This window comes from Ascidiella aspersa, chromosome 6 (assembly GCF_963924565.1).
Source record: "Ascidiella aspersa chromosome 6, kaAscAspe10.2, whole genome shotgun sequence".
Lineage (NCBI taxonomy): Eukaryota > Metazoa > Chordata > Ascidiacea > Phlebobranchia > Ascidiidae > Ascidiella > Ascidiella aspersa.
This window is the reverse complement of record NC_139452.1, coordinates 32,035,485-32,061,377: the sequence shown is the minus strand read 5'-3', so window position 1 is coordinate 32,061,377 and position 25,893 is coordinate 32,035,485. Positions and strand designations below refer to the sequence as shown.

Here is a 25,893-nt window from a genome sequence, read left to right as displayed (position 1 = left end):
GCGACCACTTAACCATTCCATTAATCCTATTTTTTATATTTACAGGATTTTACTTAGTCAACTACCCGAACGTGGATCTATTTCTTCAAAATATTTTCTATATCATCATTTTTATTTGTGTTGTCTTTATTTGATTTTGTTGTTCGAACCACTTCGCGTCCCTTTTATTTTAGCTACTTATTCATAATTTTTTTTTAAATCATTAAATGATTCCTATACACTGTAATGACGTCAAATAAGCTAATCTTGATGCTTTATGTTCAGCTAAGTTCAAAGGTTTTCGCACTTTCCTAAGCACTTCTCTTTTTGTTAATGTGTAACTTTCATCGGCTGTAAGCACTCCCACTGTTTTTTAACTTTTTTGTGTAAATTTAATTCGCACAATATCAATGTTTGTGCGCCTGTGAAAACGTTTTATCCAGTGACACGCAAAATTAAAGTTATTTGTTCACCAGCACCATGCCCCGGAAATAAGCAGTGATAAACAACCTATAGCAATACGTTGTCTTTATACTTTCCTATACCCTTTTTAACATTTCAAAGTTCAAACCCAACCCAATATGCATTTCTTTACTTTTGTAATATGCAATATAATTGCTAATTTTGCCCAGTAAAACGTAAGTTTAATGTTTTGTGCCTTGTCAGTGGTGATTTATAGCAGGTTGTAAATATTCAATCACACTGGTTGACAGTATTTTTCTCTTTTGTGTTTTTTTGCAAGCATTGTATCATAAATAGGCTTAACCCAAAGCTATACGCAAGAGTAATTTATATGGACTGATATTGTGGTTAAATAGGAGTAGGCCTATAGTTTTTGTGTTGTTTTTAATTAGTCCGTTACCGGTGACAGAGTTGGTTTGTGGCGATGATCAAGATTATTAGCAGAACCACTGAAAAACATTTCCGAGAACTGAACCAAAAAAGCGATTTCATTAGACATCACTCAATGCTGGAATTATAAAATAATCGAGTAACACAAAATATTCCCCAAACCCTTCTGGGAATAAAAAATCAATGAAATTTTAAAAGAATATTAGCCTAAATTGTAAAAGATTTAATTCTCCTTTGATTTTTGACGAATCAAACGATTTCAAGACTAACAAAACATTGTTGCTGTTAAAAGCGTGTGTGTATTTCAAGAAAGGGTAAGTGTACTATCCAACCCCACCATTGTACGATTGATGCCTCGATGTTTAAAACAAGCATCTTGCGAGAGTTCGGTTTTTTAATTAACAATAATTTAATAGAATGCTTTAACTGTGCTTTTAATCGAGAAAGCTTACAGCACGGATTTTAAGCAAATAATAGAAAAAAATATTTTTAAATCTATTAAATGCTTACAAATATTCCCATGAGTTTTTATATTTAGTTCCCCTTTTAACATTATAATAGCGTGAAATTGTCTCACTTTTTAGTTGTTATATGTGAACCAAACACGCGACAAATTCATGCACCCCTAAAAAGAATGAGGTTTACACCCCTGAAAAAATAAATAGATTTCGCGCGAAACAATTACGTCAGTGTTAGTTTTTTGCCTCTCGCTATTGCTCCATTTCTCGCTTTTGCGCGCGCATAACGGCGCGACGCATCGCATACGCACACTCACTTAATTAGGCGTGGTAGTGCGCGCCTCTCACGTAAAGAATGCAACTAGCTTCTAGCCTTTGGGGCCAATTTAGTTGATATATAAAGCTTTTGTTTTGCGGTGCTTGGTGCAGTCACCACCAGCATCATTACTGAAGACACTATACACGCCAGACATCAAACTTTGGTATGTTTTATTTCGTAACCTTTTTGTTTGTCTATGAAGTATTGAGCGCTAACAATTTACTTTTTCGCCTTACAGAAAACCTGCACCGATTTCTCTACTGTTTTGATTTGTACCGTGCGAAAATTGTACGTTCGCTATTGTCCTTGTAGACGCAAGCAATAATAGAATGAAGTGCTGAGTATTGCAAAGCTTGATTTCTACAAAAGTTTTCAAAGTCTCCCGTCTTACAGCTGGTGAGGTTGTCCCGTTGCACCGAAGTGCATCGTACGAAGTACCGTCGCTCGGCAATAAGTGCCTGCGACTCCTGTTGTCCCGTTGCACCGAAGTGCAGCGTACGAAGTACCGTCGCTCGGCAATAAGTGCCTGCGACTCCTGTTGTCCCGTTGCACCGCAGTGCAGCGTACGAAGTACCGTCGCTCGGCAATAAGTGCCTGCGACTCCTGTTGTCCCGTTGCACCGCAGTGCAGCTACGAAGTACCGTCGCTCGGCAAGAAGTGCCCGCGACTCCTGTTGTCCCGTTGCACCGAAGTGCAGCGTACGAAGTACCGTCGCTCGGCAATAAGTGCCCGCGACTCCTGTTGTCCCGTTGCACCGAAGTGCAGCGTACGAAGTACCGTCGCTCGGCAATAAGTGCCTGCGACACCTGTTGTCCCGTTGCACCGAAGTGCAGCATCAGTGCTTTCGACACGCTCAAAGTTCAGCACGTTGTGCCGTTTGCGCTCTTTGTTTCCGTTGTAGTAAAGCACAACGTCCGTCGTCTTGTGTCACCACGCATCGTGCCTACAGGGCTCTGCTTAATTTCCTGCAGCATTAAGTTTTTCATTGCCCGCTCTGACCCGAGGCTTCTCCATTGTTACCTGAAGTACAGCACATTGCGCATACACCATGGATCCCATCATTGTCGCATGGCAAGCGCTAAACCGATTGTACGTAGACGTCGAAAGTGAGATGAAGCAAGCCGAAGGTCGCCCTACAGTCCTCTCGTTGTTACCGGATGTCAACGCCCAATACCTTCACCTTATGTCTCTATGTGGCAATATCCTCGACAACCAAGTCGTGCCAGGATCCAGCTCTACGAAAGCACAGTGTATTATTGGCTACACTGAATTTCAAAAGCACGTGCAAGAGTGGCTTGACGTCGTGAGAAGTTCTTCCGCAGGCCCATTGCATACGCTGCTGCCTGACAGCCCCGCTGATGATGCAGCTCGTCGTTCAGTCCGAGGAAGCATCACAACAAGAGCATCGTCGAGGCAAAGCAGCACTCGACAGCGGGAGAGCCGAAAAAGGTTGGAAATGGCACGCCTTACTAGAGTACACGAAGAGGAACGTCTCGCGTCGCAAAAGCAAGCCGCCGAGAGACAACTTCAGCGACAGGCAGAAGAAGCAAAGGAAGAGGCTCAACGTCAGGTAGAAGAGGCGAAGGAGGAGGCTCAACGTCAGGTAGAAGAGGCCCGGCGTCGGAACGAGGAGGCGAAAAGAGCGGCTGAGCGGAAGACCCAACGTGAACGAGAGGCATTGGAGCTTGAGTTTCAAGAAAGTTTACGCGAGACTCGTCATCGCCACGAGCTATCGGAGCTAGAAGCTGCCTGCGACCAGGAGGAATCGAACTGCGGCTCTAGTCGTCGAAGAGGGCTCTCTCTATGTAACTATTCGGATTCCATAAATCCGAATAACCCTCCAGTGTCAAGAAAAGAAGAAGCTGCGGAGTCCATCTGTGGTTCAACTCGCCGAAGAGGGCTCTTGCAACGCAACTTTTCAGGTTCTATAACTCCGCTTCTTCCCGCAATTCCAGTTTTCACTACAACAAGCCACGCACCGGATTTCCGCAACGTTACCCAACGCTCGACCAGATTTCACCCGACCGTCGACACTTTTCGTTATAGTCCTCCGAATGAACCCCGACACCTTCAAAGCCCCTCGAAAAGCTTGTGCAATGCGGGGTCGCGCCCACGTGATCGCACGAACGCTTTCTGCCGAAACCTATGGTGGAGAGGTTCGACGGCGATCCGATGGACTATTGGAGCTTCATCAATCGATACACCATACATATTGGCAGGAAGGTCGATTCGTTTGACTTGAAGCTCAACTACCTTCTGCAGCACTGCCAAAAACATGTTTGCGATAAGGTAAAGCATCATGCTGTAAACCGGAATCCGCAGGATGCTTTCGAAAGTACTCTACAAGATTTATACAACCGCTACGGGCAGCCACACATAGTAGCTCGTCGCTGTGAAAGCCTTCTAAACGAACAACGAAAGCTAGCTGCTAACGATGCCGAAGGTCTAGAGAGATTCGCCGTCCTTCTAACCAACTGCTGCGCAGCTCTTGAGCAAATACGCGGCGCCTCTACAATCGATTCTGTTGGCTTTATAACGGCCATAGCAGCAAAATTGCCAACTAAATTGAGGGACCGTTGGGTGACTTTTTCTCTACAAGTACAAGATACAGCCGGTCGAGTTGCAGCGTTTTCAGACTTTTCCGAATTCGTCAACCTTCAGAGTAAGGAGGCCAACTCAACTTATGGAAGAAGTTTTTTGGCGGATCAATACCACAAAGATGTAGACCCGCATGGCAACAAAGCTGCCACCTCCAAGTCTAAGCGACAATTTGCTACAACTTACACCGCCGTCATCGCACCAACTTCTACTGAGAGCGAGACTGTTCGACAATGTCCACTTTGAGAAAAATCCCATCGCCTGGAGAATTGTGAGGAATTTCGTAGAAAGGCCATCTCCGACCGAAAAGAGTACTTGCGAACTGCATTTCGCTGCTACAGATGCTTGCGCCACGGCCATACTGTTCGAAACTGTCGCAGTGACGTCACTTGCAGTCAAAGTGGCTGTAGAAGCCGTTTTCATCATTTTTTGTTGGATTTCGTCAAGACTGAACGTCCCAATATCACAGAAAAGACCGCAGCTCGTCAAAGCTCTGCACGAAGTAACTGCCTACATTCTTTATCGAAGGATGCGGATACGAAGCAACTTTCTGCTTATCTAGACATGGTTCCAATATGCGTTCGTTATGAAGAAAAAGAAGTTCAAACTTATGCGCTGTTAGACTCCGGTTCTAACACGACGTTTTGCGAACGAAAGTTGGCCAGCTTACTGAACGCTACATCTACTGAAAGGTCAACAAGCATCCACCTAAGCACGTTGGGTTCCGAAAAGCGGGAAGTCAATACAGCGTCTATATCGCTATCAATACGCCCCTTGGATGGCAGTGGGGAGATCTTCTTACCGGATGTGTTGCTCATCGACCAAATCCCCGCAAAGCCAACTGTTGCCCCACCTCAATACGAATTGGATCGGCATGAATACCTTCGCGGTGTTAATTTGCCACGCATTACTGGCGGGTCGGTAATGCTACTGATCGGCAACGACAACGCCCTTGCTCATCGTTGTCTGGAGAGTCGTTTCGCACCAAACCCTCGTTATCTTCCAGACGCTATCAAGACACCCTTAGGATGGCTATTAAAGGGACCTTCACTCGCAACTCGATCAACCGAGGATAGCGCTAACTTCCTGTTAAGAACATCGGGTATACCACGAGAGGTAGACGAACTTGCAAGCGCTATTGTCAATGACGAGGGAGAAGTTATTCCCTCTCCACACGAAACTGACGTAACGCACGTGGATTCTCTCATGCGCTGGATAAGTAACCACAAGGAAGCGGCCGAATTCGGTTTACAGTATTCCAGAGAAGACGTTGTAGCTTACAACATGATGTCCAGACTGGTGGAACTTGTAAACGGCCATTTCCAGCTCCCTCTTCCATGGAAGAACGACTCCGCAATCCTCCCCGACAGTATACAGATGGCACGTCGACGATTGACAAGTTTAAAGAAACGCTTATCAAACGACGCAAGGCTTCGCCAACAATACATCGAACAAATAAAGTGTCTACTCGATAAAGGATATGCAGAAGAAGTACCCTCCGATCAGAGTGATACAACGAGTCGCACTTGGTATTTACCGCACCATCCAGTCATAAATCCACGGAAGCCGGACAAGGTTCGAGTCGTCTTCGACTGTGCTGCAAGATGCCAGGGAATCGCCATCAACGATATGCTAATGAAAGGTCCTGATTTAGTGAACTCACTGGTTGGTGTACTGATGAGATTTCGGAAAGGCCGAATTGCAATAGTGGCAGACATAGAGGCCATGTTTCATCAGGTACTTGTCGCGCCTCGAGACCGTGACGCTCTGCGGTTCCTTTGGTGGCCAGGAGGAGATATGTCCAAAACGCCCTTCCCACATCGCATGACCGTCCATATTTTCGGCGCCCGGTCTTCTCCCAGCTGTGCAACATTTTGCTTGCGCCAAACAGCCAAACAGTTCGGCAAATTATTTCACCCTGGAGTTGCGCAAACCGTATTGAAGGGTTTTTACGTAGACGACTGCCTTGCCACAGCAAACGACTCGACTACAGGAGTCCAACTAGTAAAAGACTTACGAAAGCTACTTGCTAAAGGCGGATTTAAACTGACAAAATGGCTGTCAACAAGTGATGACGTCATGGAATCCGTTCCCGTTGAAGAAAGGGCAAAGGCTGTACAGGAAGTAAAACTGGGCGAAGCAACGCAGCAGCGTGTATTGGGAATCATATGGAACGTAAAGGCCGATGAGTTTCAGTTCGAAATCAGCTTCCCCGAACAACATCTAACACGCCGTGTCATGTTGTCCATCACGAACTCCTTATTTGACCCGTTGGGGTTCGTAGCGCCGGTCATACTCGAAGCAAGGCTGATCTATAGAGACCTCTGCCATAAGAAGGTAGATTGGGACGAACCAATAACAGGCTCCGAAGAACAGCGATGGAATACATGGCGCCACAGCCTACGTCATCTTCATGACGTAAGGGTTCCTCGTTGCTTCGAACCATTGAATATCCGTCCTTGGACAGGAACTCAACTTCACTTTTTCGCTGACGCTTCCAATTCTGCACGTGGCGCAGTCTGCTACTTACGAAAGTTTAATGAACAAGGTGACGTCAAATGTTCACTCGTTATGGGAAAGTCCTTGCTGTCGGGTGCTGGAAAACACACTATTCCAAGACTGGAATTGGAGGCTGCACTGGACGCCGTGAAGCTATCCCGCCGTATCCAGGAAGAATTGGAAATCCACGATTGTCCATGTATCTTTTGGACAGATTCCTCAATTGTACTTCAATCGTTAAGAGCAGAAACCAAGAATTTTCCGACATTTGCACGAAACCGTCTATCGCAAATCCTCGAACATACGAAATCCTACGACTGGATGCATGTTCCAACCGAATTAAATCCGGCCGATCAAGCTTCACGAGGAATGTGCGCCCAAGCTCTGGTAAAGTCTGGAATGTGGTTCAACGGTCCGCCTTTCCTACAGCTTTCTCCCGACAATTGGCCGAACCGTTTTGCCCAACCACCGACCGCTTCCCCGCAATATGAAAGCTTCAACCTCGATAAGACACCAAAGCAAGTGTTCCTGTGTACGTCCGACGTCCCGGCTACCGATCGCATAATCTTACACTTTTCTTCGCTCTACCGTCTGAAGGTTGCCGCAGCGTGGTTCTTACGAGTGAAATCATTTCTATTGTCCCGAAAACGAAACGAACCCGAAGCCAGCCTTGATTGCTCACCCCTTCCTGTTGAAGAGTTACAGAGAGCAGAAGAAGCTCTAGTGAAATATGTACAGCACGAAAACTTCCCGCAGTGGATGAAGTCCGCGGTGCCTAGACTAATGGGAAAGCCCACGCCTCTCTACAAACTTAACCCAAAATTGATAAACGGGGTATTACGTGTAGGAGGAAGGCTGCAAAAGGCACAAATTCCCTTCGATTCCAGACACCCAGCAATTCTCCCACAGCTTTCGCGTCTCGCATACCTCATCATCGAACACGCACATCGAAACATAACCGGTCACTCTGGCGTCAATCACACGCTGAATGCTTTGTGTCAACACTACTGGATCTTAAACGCCAGAGTAGAAGTCAGTCGCGTCATACGCGAGTGTTTGTTTTGCATGAGAAGAGGTGCCAAACCAGGGGAGCAGTTGATGGCCGACTTGCCCATTGCTAGACTTCAAATCCGACAGCCACCTTTCTCCCATACCGGAGTAGACTACTTCGGACCGTTCAAAGTTAAACATCGAAGAAGTACTTTGAAACGATACGGATGTATCTTTACGTGCATGACCACTCGTGCAATACATTTGGAAGTCGCCCCAGACCTCACTACGGACTCTCTTATCAACGCGATGAGGCGCTTCATTTCCAGACGAGGTCCAGTCACCAACGTATATTCCGATAACGGAACTAACCTGGTGGGAGGAGAAAGAGAACTGCGTGAAGCAATACGAGAATGGAATCTGGTTCACGTACAGACCTTCTTCAGGCAACGTGAGATTAATTGGCACTTTAATCCTCCGAGCGCTAGTCATTTTGGAGGCGCTTGGGAGCGTATGATTCGATCGGTACGCCGAGTTCTATTGGCAGTGGCGTCCGACAAGCAACTTGACGACGACGCAATACACACACTGTTCATAGAAGTTGAAGATGTCATAAACTCCCGCCCATTGACGAAAGTTCCATTGGAAGCCGGAGAAGACCTTCCTCTTACTCCAAATCACTTGCTGAAGATTAACCCTGCGATAAGCCTTCCCCCGCTCGTCACCGATGCAAGCGACTGCTACACCCGACAACGCTGCCGACTTGTACAGTACGCCGCCGACGCATTTTGGAGGCGCTGGGTAATCGAGTATCCGCGTACTATAATTGCAAGAGGAAACTCATTGAGTAGCAAACCTCCACGCTACATCCGTAGCAACGAACATTACGCTAGCCGCGAACGGCAAAACTTTGTTTTTGTATAAAAAATATGTTACTTATCGTACCCTATTTTTTGGGGGGAGTTTGTTAGTTTTTTGCCTCTCGCTATTGCTCCATTTCTCGCTTTTGCGCGCGCATAACGGCGCGACGCATCGCATACGCACACTCACTTAATTAGGCGTGGTAGTGCGCGCCTCTCACGTAAAGAATGCAACTAGCTTCTAGCCTTTGGGGCCAATTTAGTTGATATATAAAGCTTTTGTTTTGCGGTGCTTGGTGCAGTCACCACCAGCATCATTACTGAAGACACTATACACGCCAGACATCAAACTTTGGTATGTTTTATTTCGTAACCTTTTTGTTTGTCTATGAAGTATTGAGCGCTAAATAATTTCCTTTTCCGCCTTACAGAAAACCTGCACCGATTTCTCTACTGTTTTGATTTGTACCGTGCGAAAATTGTACGTTCGCTATTGTCCTTGTAGACGCAAGCAATAATAGAATGAAGTGCTGAGTATTGCAAAGCTTGATTTCTACAGTCAGTATTGCAAGTGTTTCGTCACCAAAACGTTTTTTTAACTTACGACAGAGTTGTTTACAATAAACTGAGTTTTTGTACATAAAAATGTTTTTCATTAATTTTTAAATTTTTACAACTTAAAAAATAATATTTTTTTTTATATTTTTTAGAAAAAATTATTGGGAAAATTAAGCGTTACTTCTATATGGATTTTGGGAAACACCCTATTTAAAATTATTATATATTTTATTTATTTAGTAGGGGTTTATTTAATAAATTAATGAATCCGTGAAATTTATGATGTTAATATTCTTGATTTAGAGTTTTAAGTTAGCATTAAATGATTATATTTTTTGAAATTTGTAAAAATAATTTAAAGATAAAATATTTCTTTCTACCACAACAACAAAATTGTTTTTCTCACAAAAAAGGGCGCTGGTCTGTTTTCGGGTTATCAGGCAAAACAATCCTACCACAGCGTTAAAGCAATTAGTAAATCAACGGACAATATTTGGGCTCTTCACTCACCCACACCCAAACTCTAACCCGTACCTTAACCCAAACAATGTGCGTTGTGGTAGGATTCTAGACCAGCGACCAAATAAGTTTTCATACGATTTAGAAAGTAATTTCGTGATTTGCCACAACAAATTCTTACTTTTTGCTTTTAGGTAGTTGTTTTTTGTTTAGTTCCTGTTTCCTAGTTAAGGTTATTTTTTTGTTTTCCTAAATCCACCAGCTTGAACTGGTTTCGTTAAAAGATATTTGGCTTCAAGAAAGCAGTTTAATATATTTGGACCCGACAATATCCAAGACAATAAATATTTTAGCCTGTGTTTTTTTATGCTGAATAACTTTTCATTGATAGATGTATTTGTACAAAAATATTTTGTTTTTGATTTAAGCATAAATTTCTGAACTGGCTTTATTATTAAGAAGCAAAATATACCTTAATGGTGAAAATAACGGCCCAAATAGACGTTAAAAGCGACATGCTTTATTTTCAAACGTTTCGGCAATTTCTAATGCCATCATCAGTGATATGAGAATTTGCCGAAACGTTTGAAAACAAAGCATGTCACTTTTAACGTCTATTTGGGCCGTTATTTTCACCATTAAACTTATGAACAGATGGGTAAATAGTGTTCCAAAATATGCCTTTTTGTGATGAAATTTTGTTCTTATTAGGACCTAAACTAACTAATTTTGATATTTTAGTGATTAATGGGTGATTTGTCTGAAAAGTATGGCAGATCTTGACAAGATCTTATAGTCTGGGTAATAGTCAGGGAACTTGGTGCACCTAAGGTCAGAGTGTTCCCCGCGAATGTGAATTATGGGAAAATTGTGGGGATGTTTAATTTTATGGTCGGTTGAAAAAACTTTGTTCACTTGCCAAAGTTGGTGTGAATAAAGTAATTTAGCTAACTCCCTTAGTTTTCTCTTTTGTAATTTTGGTTATAAATGAATGAATCTTTTATTTCTTACGAAAGTCTACCTAAGCCATACATTCATATAATGTTTTTTTTAATTAAGATATGCTTACAAACTAATATGAAGCAGGTGTTATAATAATAATACAATTAAGCCTTTAAATTATATTCCTCTGTAGAAGTCTACTGTCTGTGTGTTTAAAATAGCGTTGTCCAAATTTTGGATTTTTAACCTACAAAGATGGTGGACGCAGTGGATGCACCTCCCCTTGTAAGTATGTTTATTTAACCACTCCTGGTCTAGAGTCCTACTTCTGCAATGAATAAGGGAGTGGCCCAAAATGTTGTTTGCAGTGCATGCCTTTTATTATTTTCTCAGCTTTTTAATACTTATATTTTACATTTAATAAACTTCAAACAGAAAAACACAACAGAAAAAATGTTCAACTGTGGTATTTATCTGGCTAAATCTAAATTGTTTCCTAGAATAATTATTAAATCAACGCCCATTATTTGGGTTAGGGTTGGTCAAGTAATATTATGAAAATGGTTAACCTACCCAAACCAAAGATATGTATTGTTTGTTCAACTTTGACGTTTTATTTAGTGGGAGGATTCTTGACCTAGTGCCCATTAACATAGTGTTTGCCAACAATAGAGAAAAACTTTTATTTGTAGTTTGTTGTCTCTGGATCTGACACGACCGATTCATCGCCGTTTAATTCCAAAAGTGATGATGTTCAGTTGAGTGGAAACATAGCGTCAGGTAATATTATAAAACAAAAAAAACAATACATTAAGTTATAAGTCGTGATTAGTGCAGTTAAAAAATAGGTCCACTACAAAAAGGGCATCCAAGGGCAAAAAAGTGTAATTTCAGATTTGTCGTCCAGGGTGTATAGGAATGTTATGTCATGCTTGATGTATTATGGCCTAAAGCTTTTATATAATTGTTAAGTCAAATTAATGAATAATGGTTAAGTCAAATTAGTATAACTGTTTGGTTTAATTTGCATATTTGCTCTTTATCAGCTTACAAAACTAAACATAAATATTGGTGGATTTTTATACTGTGATAAAATAAGATTGATTAGGCTTCTCTTCTGGTTCCTTCATTTATAGAATAATAATAAATACTGACATTTTAAATTTTTAATATTACAGTTCCTTATTGTTTTATTTATAGCAGGCACTGGTGACCCAATTGTGTCGTCCAGCAAGAAAAACCGAGCAGGTATTTTGTTCTTTCACTTATTCTTTGTTAATTGGTTTAATTCTGGCATCAAAACTAACTTATTTACCCGAAAATTAGGCAGACTTTTCATAAATTTTACTGAATAAATAGTTTGTGGCCCCCTTGTTATTTCAACGTTAATGTGGTTCTTATCTCAGTCTTATGCCAGAAGTCCGAAAAATGTGTCACTAAAAAACACTCGGTAGGTCTTCAAAGTCTAATAAAAACTACTAATTTAAATGTAACTCTCCAATAATTTAAAAATATATACACCCTCGTTGACTCAAAGACTAAGACCAGTGTAGGATTTGCAATGTACCTAATGTCAGCTATACATTGCAGGTAGTGTCCTGCCATTTTTTCCCAGGCAACACTGTTTGTTTTGGGAGGTAAATACTAAAATTCCGCTCACTATTTATATTTACACTTTACACTACCACCATACCAAAAAGGTAAAAACGTTACTTCGATACACAGTTCAGCTGTGGGCCTAACTGTAGTGGCGGCACCGTTTCCTTATGGGAGATCAGTTGTCCGAGGAATGAACAGTACAGGCATTTTAGGGATTCCCGGCCTGATTTTCAGCCAATGGGAAGAATACATCCACCACACAATCACCACTTAGTTTATTTTTTGCTTTTCTTAAATTTGTAAAAATTACAGTAAAACATTGAAAAAAGAAAATGTTTGACACACCCCGGTTTAGACATTGTAAAATACTGTTTATCAACAAGACAAATATAAACCAATATTTATTTTTTACTTAGGAGATGTTTTAATGGGAAGGATAGCTCAAGTAAAACCAAGCACGTCTAAAGTTTCAGCTAAAGATGCCTTATTTGGTGAATTAACACCACAGTAAGTTTATAACTCAATGTTATGTCAAAAAAATGTTCCAGCTTGAATATAAATACTCCAGTATATAAACTGTTGCTACCAGGCATAGTAATAATAATCAACAGCAGCTCCTCTGGTAATTGTAATTCATACTCAAAGTTTCAGTTTACCAGAAGAGCTGCTTTTGAATATTAAAATATTCTAGGCTTAGTTATTGTTCAGCTGTGTTTGTTAAATCTCCTTTGACGGTCTTTAATCTAAATCTGGTAATACTCTTAATTGACCAATTATATTTTAATAGTGATATCGCATAAACATGCTACAAACGGCCAAAGTGAGAATAATTTTTTTTAAATGAACTTATTGATATGTACTCAAATAAATACATTGTATGGCATTTCCTCGAACACAACCAAATTTTATATTTTTTACCCTTTCGAATTGGTCATTTGCTTTCATTAGACGAATGTTGAGGAAAATTTGAAATATTGATATTACTTAAAGTTTGAATGAAAGTACTGTTTTATCTATTTAATTGTACTACTAATATTTTGGTTATGAGTTTTGTTAAAGTATATTTATTGACAGTGGAAAGAAATATTTTATCGACATTAATAACCAATATTTTACCAACTACAATGTTAATATACGTGAGAGTCTGTTTTATTGATGTATGGTCACATTTTCATATCAGTGCAGCTAGCAAAGCATTAAAGGCAAAATCAAAATTAATGTGCAAATCTTGCTAAACTATTTATAAATTATGTATTTTGTAAATTTAGACCTGATTTTGATGCAGCAGAAGACGTGTTTCAAACGTTCGACAACGGGGAAGGATTTGAGTTCAAACAAGAAAATGCTTCAAATTCAATCAAGCACTTTGCGCCGTGAGTGAATCTCATTTGCATAATATTTATGAAAACGCTACAACTAGTTCAATGCTCCATGTGTTTAGTTGTAGTATACAAAATTTATTTAGAGATTTTTTTTTTAGTTGTTTGATTTTTAATTGTTGTAGGGTGTACATCATTACATCAATAACTAGTCATGCTTCAATTTTTTAATGTTACAGGTTGAATTTAGTGTTAAGTTTTTTAAATTTATTTTTCACTTCCTAATATTATTGTAAGTAGTTGTTCCCCATTAAACAGCTCGTCTCCTGGTTTGTTACAATTGTACTTCACTTTTGCATTTTAGAAACATATTTTATGTGTTTTGTTGTTTGCTTAATAAATATCACCCAGAATTAGACGAGTTTACCCATTTTAAAAGTTTGACATTTATAACAAATAAATTGACTTTAAGAATTTTTAAAATTTGCAATTTTTTTTTTAATTTTGTCAAATTTACTGGGAATAAAGTAAAAAATAAGGTGGAATAACATCTCCAGGTTTTCTGGAGTCATGGGATACATTAGCATGCAAATAAAATAAACATGAAGCAAGACAATTTTTTTTACACCTTCCTATCATTGTGTGTAGCGGGCTTTAAAAGCTGCAGTCTTCATTTTTGCATTGTCTGCTTATCGTGTGTTTATCTTGTTTTTCTCGTCTCTTGTTGTTTTTTTTACGGTTATTTCACCTGTATGCAATTACATTGCCCTGAAGAATAGGTTGTCAAAACGTTGGCACTTAAATAAATTTTTGCTTGAAAAACAATTAAAAAAATAAAAATGTTTACCAACAGTGAATTTTTACTCACAGGATCCTCGATGAAGCTCATGTAACAGATGCAGGTGGCTTTGCTGATACTTCTAGTTGGAACGACGTCACTCGGTCGAACGTGCAAGTCCAGCCACAAGAAGAAACGTCAAGTTCACAGCTTTCTTTGGACGAAGAGTTTAAATACGACATGAAACACAATGAGAGAGGCTGTTTTGTCATCTTTAATCAATGGGTTGGTAGAGAAATTATATAGAACTATTCGGGGCAAATTAATTTAGAACATTTCGGCTTGTTTCCGGGGAAACGGAAACCAATTAATAAAAAAATGTATGGTTTTTTTTTAATTAGCACGTTGCGTTTACTAAAACCTTTAAAAGATTATTTTAAATTTACAATTTTTCCAAAAGTTTGAACAGTGGTATATTTTTCGTTCCTAACTTAAAAAAACATTTTGTATTTTTAAATCACAATTTAGATGCCATTTTTTTATTTATTTTTAAGGGTTTGTTTTGCACTTGTTGTTAGTTTTATGTTGCAGGAGGTAAAGTTTATCTTTGTGTTAATTTCACCACTGGTTAATCTTTAACAAAGTTCTGTTTGTCTACTCTTTAACCACAACTAACAAACATAATCACCAGCTTTGTGTTTGCTCACATTTATTGCATAGTGATAAAAAAAAAATCTTGGTTAAATTAGGCTTAATGGTTATATGTATTCACTTTTATTTATTGTTCTATATTGGTAAAAAAATGATATTACCTTTACCATGTGGCTGACTGGAAGGATATCCATCGCTGCTCCGACGGCAACAGGCATCAAATGGTTTCTTTTTGTATTTATTCCAGCACAAACAGAAACAATACTTATTACTTTATACCTGTTTTATAGACAGTAATAATCATTAACGGTTTGAAGAAAAATTGTTCTTTTATATTTATTGCCTACAGATTTTTTGCAATAAAAAGTGTTTTATTTAACTTACATGGGGAAATATTAGCTATTGTTGTTAATTGCATACATTGGACATTTGACAAAAAAATACAGCAGAAAAAATGTTTAGAAAGACTGTTGTATAAATTTTAATAAATGATTTACACTTCAGACCTGTTTTAAATCATGTACAAAAGTAACAAACATGTGTCTGTGTAATCTGGCCAACATAACACAATGTTTACAGAAATACTTACAAGTAGTCATCAATATTGAGTGTGCTGAATCGATAATTGGCAAGTATTTCTTCAGAACTTGAGTTGTCCAGCCCTTCAAAAAGAGAGAAAAAATCATTACAAAAAAGGAATTAGTACACCGAGTAGCAATTGCAGACTCACCGAATCTGTCGATCAATGATGCAAGCAGAGCAGACTAGAAAAACAACTAGACTGAAGTAAGGTTCGAACTCACGACCTCCGGTCAAGCTGGGAAATTACATTGAAAATTGATTATTAAAAAGGAATTACATTGAAATTGATTAATATTGTTTGCTGAAAAAATGTTTAAGAAAAAATTGATGGAAATTTAGAATTTATTTACACTTCAGACCTGCTTTTGCTAATAACTCTATATATTATTATCTGTTTTGAATTATATACAAAAGTATTTTTACATTTGAAAATTTAATATTGTTATATGTTTGTTGCAGAAATTTGACACATTAGACCAACGCGACGGAACAAACATCGACGCGGCAAACTTGGAATCCATGGCAAAGTTTCTTGGGTTTAAAGCTGTTCGTGTGTTTACCGACCTAAATGAAAAGAAGATCACAGCATGGATGGAACAAAGTATGCAAAAAATAAATTTATATTTCTTTTGTATTATTTTTAAAATTTAGATTCTGTTTTTGTCCTTTTTGTTTTTAAGTTTTTAAAAAAATTTATGAAAAGACAACAAATTTTATTACTTTTTTTACTGATTTTGTAAAAAAAGACAAATTGTTGTCGCAAAATCTTTAAATGACAAAAACTTTATGAATTTATTTTATTTGCTGCTTAAATTATGCATTTATAAAGTGTTGTAATAAACCCTTGACCATGGTGTACTGTTTTGTTCTCAAATGACTCCTTAAAAACCTATTAAATCTTTGAAAAGGTCTTTAAATGCCTTAAAACTGTATAACAACCCTGACTTCATCTATTTATCTTCCCCCTTTCAGTTTCTGGAGCCGACCACAGCGATTACGATTGCTTTGTGTGTTGTATTCTCACGCATGGTGGAGAGGATGATGTGTTGTACGCTTATGATAAACCCTTCAAACTCAAGGATCTAACTGCAATGTTCAGACCTGATAACTGCCCTTCACTAGCTGGAAAGCCTAAACTATTTTTTATACAGGTTAGAAAAAGTATTCTAGCACAAAAATGTCAAGACTTAATGCGTTGTGTACTGAAAAAAAATTATTGCTTAACACCAATTCAATTTGATTTTTTCCTTATTCATTTTAAAGTAACAAATTGCAATTTTTTGTATTAATAATATTTTTTATAGTTGTTTTTTTAGAATCCTGCCTGAAAAGTCTGTACTTTTTAGCCAGGTTAGAAAAATTGGAAACATGCTGCGAACTATCGCATTGTACATTGAAAATAAATTATTGCTTGACACAAATTCAGATAGGTTTGGCAAGTTTCTTTGCTACCTGCAACCATTTTAATTTTTTATACAGGAAAAATTTTGTTTTAAACATTTGTTTTAGGTTAAGAACTACTGATTTAGAAATATTAAATTAAATTTAAGTTATTATTCTTGTGTTGTTATTATTGAAATAGATCATAACTACAACAATTTTTTAGGCATTATTTTTATTCAGATTGAATAAAACAATGATTTAAATTTTACATAAGTATCGCTTATTTTAATAATGACAAGATTTTGCATAAACATGCTCCAAACAGCCATAGTGAGAATATTTTTTTTTAAATTACCTTATTGATATTTAAATTAGAGATAGATTAATAATAGTGACTGAAATTTCAGACATAATTTTGTAAATTTGAGCTGACATTTTACCGAGATAAAAACATTTTATAGCGTTTTCTTAAACACAACAGAATTTTCTATTTTTTTAAATTAATCACTTGATTATGCAAGATTAAACACCAAAAAATTTTGTTGTAAAATTATAGTAATAATATTATACAAAAATTATAAATCTTGTGTTTCTATGTTTAAAGGCTTGTCGTGGTTTCAAATGTGACAAAGGCGTGACTTATCGAAAAGTTCAAAGCGACTCCGTGGACAGTATACCGCCCCCCGGTGACGATCAAGTGGACGGAATCGAGATTCACACGATTCCGGTTGAGGCTGATTTCCTCATTGGACAATCCACAGTGGAAGGTACCGCTAAAAATTTCAGAAATTTTGTGAAAAATTTACCACCTTGGGGTGTTTAGGAGTGTTGCTGGATTTAATGTTGCTTTCACTTCAAGCTTTAAAAAATTAAAATAATATTTTTCATATTAAATAAGATAAAATTAATATTTTGAATCCCCTCCCCACAAAAATTAAATTCAAACAAAAGATCTTAAAATACATTTTCTTGTTAATTTTTTTTTTTAACTTTTTAAAAAAATTCCAAAAAACGTTTTTGTGTTCCATAATAAAAAAAAACCAAACGGTGACAAAGTTGTCCCACTGCTAACATTTTAGACTGAATTTGTTGATTAGTTCTAGTTTGGGGGTCATAGTTCAACTGTTTTTTCCTTTATAAGATTATTATTCGTGGAGAAGTAAAGGCAGTGGTTCCATCTTCATCCAAAACCTTTGCAAGTGTCTTCGATCGTGGGGACACAAAAAGGAGATTATGCAGGTGCGTGCTTTAGTCTTACCTAGTGTTTAAACTGTTTAGGGTTTTTGAACAGTTACAACTTTCAGTTTTATCCTTAGATTATGAAGGTTTCTTATCTCAGTTGTTGAAAGTCTGTATCTAGCCTGTTTTTCATAACTTTATTAAAATCTAGCTGGGACAAAAGATTTTGTAAATAAGACTTTTTACAAACAACAGTTTATTTTGTGATAATCGTGCAACTTTTAGCTTTAACTTACCTTGATTAACCACTTGAACAATTTCTATTAACCATCTTGTTGCTTTGCAAAATGTTTAATTGCTCTATTTTTGGTCATTTTGATGTAAACAAACTTTTTTTCATCAGTAAAACACCCACGCTTTAGTGTTATCTTGCAACTTTTAGTTTTAGAACTTAGACTATGTAGGTTTATTATTTCATATGTTATAAGCCTGTTTTGAGCTATGGTAAAATGCACTGGATTAAAAATACACTTTTAATAAAAAAAACAAGGCTTTCTTTGTAAATAAGACTCTAAATAAACAGAAACAACAATTTATTTTGTGTTAATCTTCCAACTTGTAGTTTATAAACTTACCTTTTTTGCCATCTTGTAAGTGTTAAAAATGCTCAGTATTTAAAGATAGTTTTTGCAAAGTTGTGAAAAAAATTTGAAAACCTTTTCCAAAACTGGCGCACATTTTAGGTGATTAGTACAACAGTTTGACATCCTTTTAAAAACATTAACATACATTCTGAGGCAACGAAACAACTTCTTTTATGAAATGAAACACAAATAAGCAGGTTTAACTGATATTTTAAAAAAAACATTATACTCAACAATATCTCACAGTAAGTCCATAACTTGCCTTAAATACTACTAAGACGTTTTGGTAGAATGACCTTCCTGGGACCTGCGCGTAAAACCATTAGATTTATACAATTTTTTTTTTTTTTTTTTTGGTAGAATCATTGTTCATTATAATCATATAAGTTTATCAATTTTAATGGTGGTTTTATTTCATAACACTATTTATTTATTTATTTTTTGTCATTTTGGTGTGAATTAACGTAGATCTTGAAATGACTTGTTTACCACACTGGTATCTAACACTAAACTCGCTTTCTTGTATTAATTTTCAGATACTGACTCGTGTGAACCACATGGTCGCTTACGACTTTAAGTCGAGCACTTCTGACACAAAAATGAACGAGAAGAAGCAGATTCCGTCGATCGTAACCCGACTCACAGCCGAGCTTTACTTCAGCGCCGAGGAACGAACGGAACCAAACAAAGTGGAACGTGGACCTGTTCAGGTAACAACTAAATAAGGAGGGTATTATTTAAAGTAGACGGGAACACACAATAAGACCTAAAAGCAATAATAACTAATGCAGAATAATCTATAAAACCATGGTATTGAAAACCAACGACACAATAAAGCCAAATCCGCAGTAATATTTACTACAGAATAGGAACTTAATAACTACTCCCGAACCTGTGGGTAGAGGGTATGGGACGATCGGTCTGGCATCGGCTTTTTGGTGTTTTAGTTGTTTGGGGTTATTGGTGGGTAGTGGGTGGGGTTTGAGGTTGGCTAAAATGTTGTTTATGCTCCATATAGGTGTTATTCCGACTGGTTTAAGTCTTAATCTGACGTTTTTTGTATTACGACTATGAGGTATTAGTGCTATTTTGGTTTTATAAGTACAGGTAGACCTTGGCAAACTACAGGTGGCGGGTCTAGCACACCAAACAGTTTTTAAATAAAAAATGAGTATTTCTATTGATTTTTTTATTAGTCAAGACAATTTCTAGATTTTTTAGAGAATAGCACGTTGTATTATATGTGAGCCTCTTTTCGGCCCAGCGTTCTACAACGTTTTCTGTTTCTTATGCGGCCCCTGTTTAAATCAATTGCCCACTTCTGGTAGAAAGGCATTAAATTCCATGTTCAGTTGCACTTCTTCCCTATTTCATCGCGACTTCTTTTGGTTGGGTTTAAGCTTGTTAAAAAAATTAAATTTAACTTGTTAATGCAATATTTCAATTTTTTTTTTAAAACACTCTTATATTTTTTAAGGTTACTGAAAGAACAGCCAGGGACCAGCAAAGCTACGTGTAAGTTGTCATACAACTATAAATCTTAATTTGTTTTATTTTGACAAATTTAGTGTTTTGAGTAAAGTAGTGACGTAATTCGGTGTCAGGTCGCAAAACTTTTGTCCAAAAAACTGTGAAACAAAGTTACTAAGCATCGGTCAATGATGTAAGCAGGGCAGGCCAGAAAAACAACTAGCCTGTGATGAGGTTCGAACTCACGACCTCGTCATGTGTGTATCTTTCATCGGATACTGGCTTTTACAACTAAAATATCCTGTAATCATTGTGTATTAACCCCCACATTACTAACTAATTACGAATTTTTAGGCTTGAATCTAAATCCTATGAATCACCGACAGATGTTAAAACTACAACATCTGCACCAATGCAAACCCAGGTAAGCGCTTAAATCTTTCAACCAGGGTGACAAAATGCAAAAGTTAAAAAAGGTCAAACTTTTGCGAAAAGTCTGATAATAATTGATTTTAATTATCTGGTTAACAAATTAGGCTAAAGTACAAATATCCCAATCAACACTAAACTAAACATGGAGGGTTATTATTTAAAACAAACCTGGGTGAATCACGGCCCCTCACCGGTGACTTCTTAATTTTTAAATATTATATTGCAACAGAAATGAAACTGTCTTTATATTGTGGACATTTCTTGTGTTTTTATAATATTTTCCTGCTCAAGCTAATTGTCCTGGCGCGGGGAATAACAAAGCGGCGAACACTGCACAGTAAGCCAGGATAACGACGGGTTCGATCCACAATGAGATTATTGCTAGATTTACTAGTTTTATGACATAATAAAAAATTTCCACATTGGAACACCATGCTGTCTGCGAACTTTATAAAACGTTGGATTTTTTTACAAATGCCAGTTTTTGTTTTTTAAGGTATTTGAAAGAACAGCCGGGGACCAGCAAATCTACTCGTAAGTTGTCAGAAAATTATTTACCTCGTTTGACTTTACTAGAATGGGATTGGAGCGGTGCGAGGGTGATACCGGCGCCAATCGGATGCTTGATTAATTTGTGACTTGCGATTCATTGTAGATATCCTAGTAAAATAAATATATTTCTACGAATACATTACATCGAAATTGACAAAGAACAGAATTCCGAACTCAAAAATATAGCGTTTTAGAGCATAGCACCGGTAACGTTATTTGAGTTCGGATCAAGCCGCGGTACTTTTGTTCAAAATATTCAGAAACAAAATACTAAGCATCAGTCAATGGTGTAAGCAAGGCAGAAAAACAACTATATAGCCTTCGGTGGGGTTCGAACTCACGACCTCGGCCATAGCTGGCTTTCACAATTAAATATCCTGTGATCTACGTGTTTTGCATTGATTTCAACATCACTAACTATAATTTCACATTATTAGGCTTGAATCTGAAACCTACGAATCACCGACTGAGGTTAAAACTACAACATCTACACCAATGCAATGCCAGGTAAGCTTCCTAAATCTTTCAATTGCCTAATCCCTTATCACGGTGACCAGATGCAAAAATTAAAAGGCCCAACTCTCGCCAAAAACAAAATACTGCTTAGCCAATCCGTGAACCCAGATTGGAAACTTATGATATTTCACGAGGGTTGGGCGTTTATTTAGGTCGAAAGTGCATAACGTTTCTTTAAAAAGTTTGCGCTGCATCTGATAATTATAATCTACTGTCTCCGCATTTAAGTTGAAATTTGTTATTATGTTAAACTGATTTTCTGCTTAGCGTCTTAACGTTTATACCGATATTAAATTATTAAACTTTAAGTTCCAAACTTTTTATTCACATTCACAGGTTGAGCAGCCTTCTAATGTTCAGCAAGTCGATTCAACTCCAGCCAAAGAAGCTTCTCTTAATGACATCGCCCGTGCGGTAAGTATTTAAGTGTTTTGTTCATACTTTTCAAGCCAAAAAGTTCGGGTAAATTGACATCATCTTAATTCAGACGTTCTTCAGTTATTGTGAAACATGATGTCGCTTTTCTTGACCCATTTTGCTTTGCAATTTATTATTGCAAGCTACATTACAGATCCTTCATAGTGTAACCTAATAGTAATGTTAAACAAAAGAAAGATTTAATATAACAGGTTGAATATTTTGGTTTGATTTTTATGTTTCCTTGAGGCAATTTGTTGATTTTAAACAAACAAAATTGTAAGTGTGCAGAAACTTGGTGAACCGAATATCGGATTCAGGTAGATTCTGTCATTCGAAAGAAAATTCTGATTTTATTTAAGTGATAATAAATAGTTTTAACTAAAGTTTTTTTTATTTAAATCGATTTGTTTAACATCGATATTTTTTTGTTTCAGGTTAAAAACATGCACAACGACTTGACTTTGAAAATTAACGAGCTCTCTTTAAAAGTTGATTCTTTGGCATCTGATAATTCCTACAACTAAGGTCAAATTAAATGCTTTTATAATTCAATTTTGTATTCTTAATCTTGATATATTTAAAATTATATGAGCCTAAAAATCACAACAAATCGAAAAAAACTTTTTGAATGATGTTGTTACGAATTAAAACTGTTTTAAAATAAAAAAACATTAACAAATTCCATTTTGGAGCATAATGGTTAGAGGTTGTAGTAAGACGTAGAATGAATATCAAAGCCCATACAGAATGTTGGTATCATTTTGAACGTTTCGAATAACTCTTTAGTTGAAAATGAATAAAAAGTTATTCGAAACGTTCAAGATGATACCTACTTCTGTATGGGCTTTGATATTCTTTCTACGTAAATTCCATTTTGATTACTTACAATGCTAGAAGTGCGCAAAAAAATCGTTTTACACATTTGCTTTATTAAGTTGCTTCACTCCGCGACGCTAATTAATAAATTTTCGCTTTGGTAGATAATAATCCTGGTGATGGATCACTTAATTCATCTCGAAGAAGGGATGTTCCACTAACGTTTAAAGTCTACAAATTATTACCTAACTTTTAAAACCCTTTCATTAATTTTACTAATTTCCTACCTTAAAAATCTTATAAATATACCTTTTGTCGCAATTTAAATTTTTTACTAAAATATGCATTAATGTTCACTTTTATTTATGTTTAATAATTGTGGTTTAATCCGTTTACTACCTTAGTTTTTGTACATTGTAATTTTCCACTATTCCCGTTTTTAACCAAATTAAGATATATTACAGTAGTGTTTGTTCCTACTGCTGATATGGGATTTGTAATTAATTTTTGGTGCCTTTTTAATCACTGTATTATTTTCATGCAAGTAGCTTTTTATTAGAATTTACGCTGTACCTTTATATGCAATTACTTGGTATGTTGTGAAATGAGTTCATATTTGTCTACCTGTTGAATTTATAGATGTTTTTGTACTGATAGTTTTTACCTTTACATCTTCATCTTGTTTTCTTCAGTTCTTTTGCCATCCATAAGCACTTTAAATTTGTATTTTTTAATTTTGCTTGTTTAAACGTCTGCCGCTTCTATTTTGTACATTATGTTCCTGTATCTTTATATCTAATAAATACTTACACAAAAACGACATGGAAGAATATAGTCATGGCAAATCTAGAAAAATTAAAAACATATACTTTAAAATCTAAATAAAACCGGTTTGATGTAGTTTAAATTTCTAAAAAACGTTTAAATTTAACAAAACGAAGAGCCAAATTATTTTACAAACTAGGATTTTTTTTAAATAATATGAAAAAAACGGAAGAAATAACCTGCAAACAATTCAAAAATATATTTTTTCTTCAAAATCCTTCCAAATTACTGACCGAAGGTCGAACGCTTAATCCAACTTAAATATTTTTATTTGAGAAAATACTCGTTAGCGCCATTTACTGGTAAAAACTATAACTGGGGATTCACCCTGAAAATAAAGTTATTTTTCATTTGGGTTCTTCCCCATTTAAATTGCTAACCCCCATGAAATTTTAACTTCATTATTAATTATGTATAAAATTTGTATATAATCTTCAAATTATTGAACTTATTATTCCGGTTAGTCATGGAGTTGTTTATTTTAAACCGTTCGCATTTTAGATTTAAAGCATGACTTCATTTGAACTTCCTGTGAGTCATTTCAACTGATCACTGTTTGGTGCGTTTTGTGGTTTAAAGAAACAAGCTTGGAGCTAAGTTCTAGTCGTCAGCTGTAGGTGTTTGAAATTTGAAGGACTATAACTAGGTATGTATTAAATACAAAATTGCAAAAATATGGCTTTTCGTGTCTTTTATTTGTATTTAAATAATTAAATTTGTTTATATTTTGAACTTGCTTATCTTTGACCCGAAGAAATCTACATAACTGGTTAAGTTTTGTTGTTGAACATTTAATTACATTTGGTTATATGTTACGAAATTAAATATTTTTTTTTAAACATAAATTATTCTATTTTCTTCACATTAAGGCCTACAACAACAACATATATATTTTCAGTCTATTTTATGCAGAAATCGTGATGAAGATTTCCTTGCTGATTACTTTGCTGTTGGTCGTACCTTGCCAGATGAAATTTGTTGGAAACATTTGCAAGTTACTTTAAAGGAAAGATACAAAAGTATTTAACTGTCACTCACTTTATAGGCTACGGTTGGTGGCATTTTGAAATCTCTTGAATTCATTGTCAAGTCATTTTGTGCAATAACTTGTCCAAGTTACAGTCGAGCAGTCATAGAGCAAATCAAATTCAAGTGAAGTAATTGACATACAAATAAAATGTTAAATTATTAAAATTGGTAAACTTTTCTGATTAAGCAAAAACTTAACTAAAAGTAACAAAAACGCAAATTGTTTTTATGTGCAAAACCAAAAACTGTTATAAAAATATTTAATGGAAACACTGAATTTTAACCGAAGTCATTTAAAACAGTGACTTACCTACACATACATCATTTAAAAAAATCATCAACTCGATCCATCACAACACTGGTTGTTCGTCTGGAAAAAATGTTATTATTAGTTTATAAAGTTGTAAAATGACTCTTTCAAAAAATAATTATGACCTTTAGAGAAATCTTAGTACCAGCTGTGAAAATGCAAAGTTACAAAAGGTTGGTACTATCGGCCATTTTTTTAAACACCAAGTTGAAAGTTATGATCAATAATACATGGTGCAAGACTCAAGTAAGACTACTGGAGCCCTGAGTCGGACATGCGCATGCTCAGAATAAAGTTAGCTGTTAAGGCAACAAGCTTCATAAAGATGAAGCAGCATGAGGTGGAATATTTTTACGCATTGTGGATTTGTGGTATTGGATCTATAACTGTTAGCATTAAACAAAATATTGTTAAACGTGTGTGCCAAACACTTATTTTAAATTACCAAGAAATTAATGTTTTTACTGTAACTATAAAACGCACATGTCATACAAGACCCTCTTCGGGTAAGATCTGTTTATTTTACTTTTTTTTATCATTGTGTTAAACATATTCAAACCATTGCCTGAAGCGTATATTTTTAAATTTTATTAGGCCTTTGTATTTATGTTAACAAAACAATGAAATAATTTGCATTGACTACTATTTACATCTGCTACATTAGTTTGTTGACGGATGTTAATAACAGTGCCTGCAGTATTAGAGCATTATTCATATGCAAACTATAATATAGCTAGAAACTTATCCTCGGATACAGTGGGTGAGTTATATGACACCGCTATGAGTGGATTGCTGCTAAACCTGTTACGACTTTACTAGTAATTCTAGAAAATTACCAAGGCCTCCTGTAAAGTCGCTGTGAGTTCTTATTTTC

The 25,893-nt window shown here is 36.5% G+C and overlaps 2 protein-coding genes across 2 annotated transcripts in view; both read left to right on the top strand.

Annotated features, from left to right (window-relative positions):
• Window positions 1–4,770: 4,770 nt before the first annotated feature.
• On the top strand, window positions 4,771–8,619 carry LOC146141307 (uncharacterized). Its single transcript, XM_083392877.1, has one exon. The coding sequence runs from the start codon at window positions 4,771–4,773 to the stop codon at window positions 8,617–8,619; it is 3,849 nt and encodes a 1,282-aa protein (XP_083249003.1).
• Window positions 8,620–15,962: 7,343 nt separating this feature from the next.
• The window catches only part of LOC146141301 (caspase-7-like), a 199,967-nt gene continuing 190,036 nt past the window's right edge, over window positions 15,963–25,893 (top strand). The window contains exons 1-6 of the mRNA XM_083392876.1: window positions 15,963–16,044; window positions 16,416–16,594; window positions 17,431–17,593; window positions 17,968–18,065; window positions 19,186–19,359; window positions 20,127–20,164. Coding sequence (XP_083249002.1) covers window positions 15,963–16,044; window positions 16,416–16,594; window positions 17,431–17,593; window positions 17,968–18,065; window positions 19,186–19,359; window positions 20,127–20,164 — 734 coding nt within the window. The remainder of the gene's footprint in view (window positions 16,045–16,415; window positions 16,595–17,430; window positions 17,594–17,967; window positions 18,066–19,185; window positions 19,360–20,126; window positions 20,165–25,893) is intronic.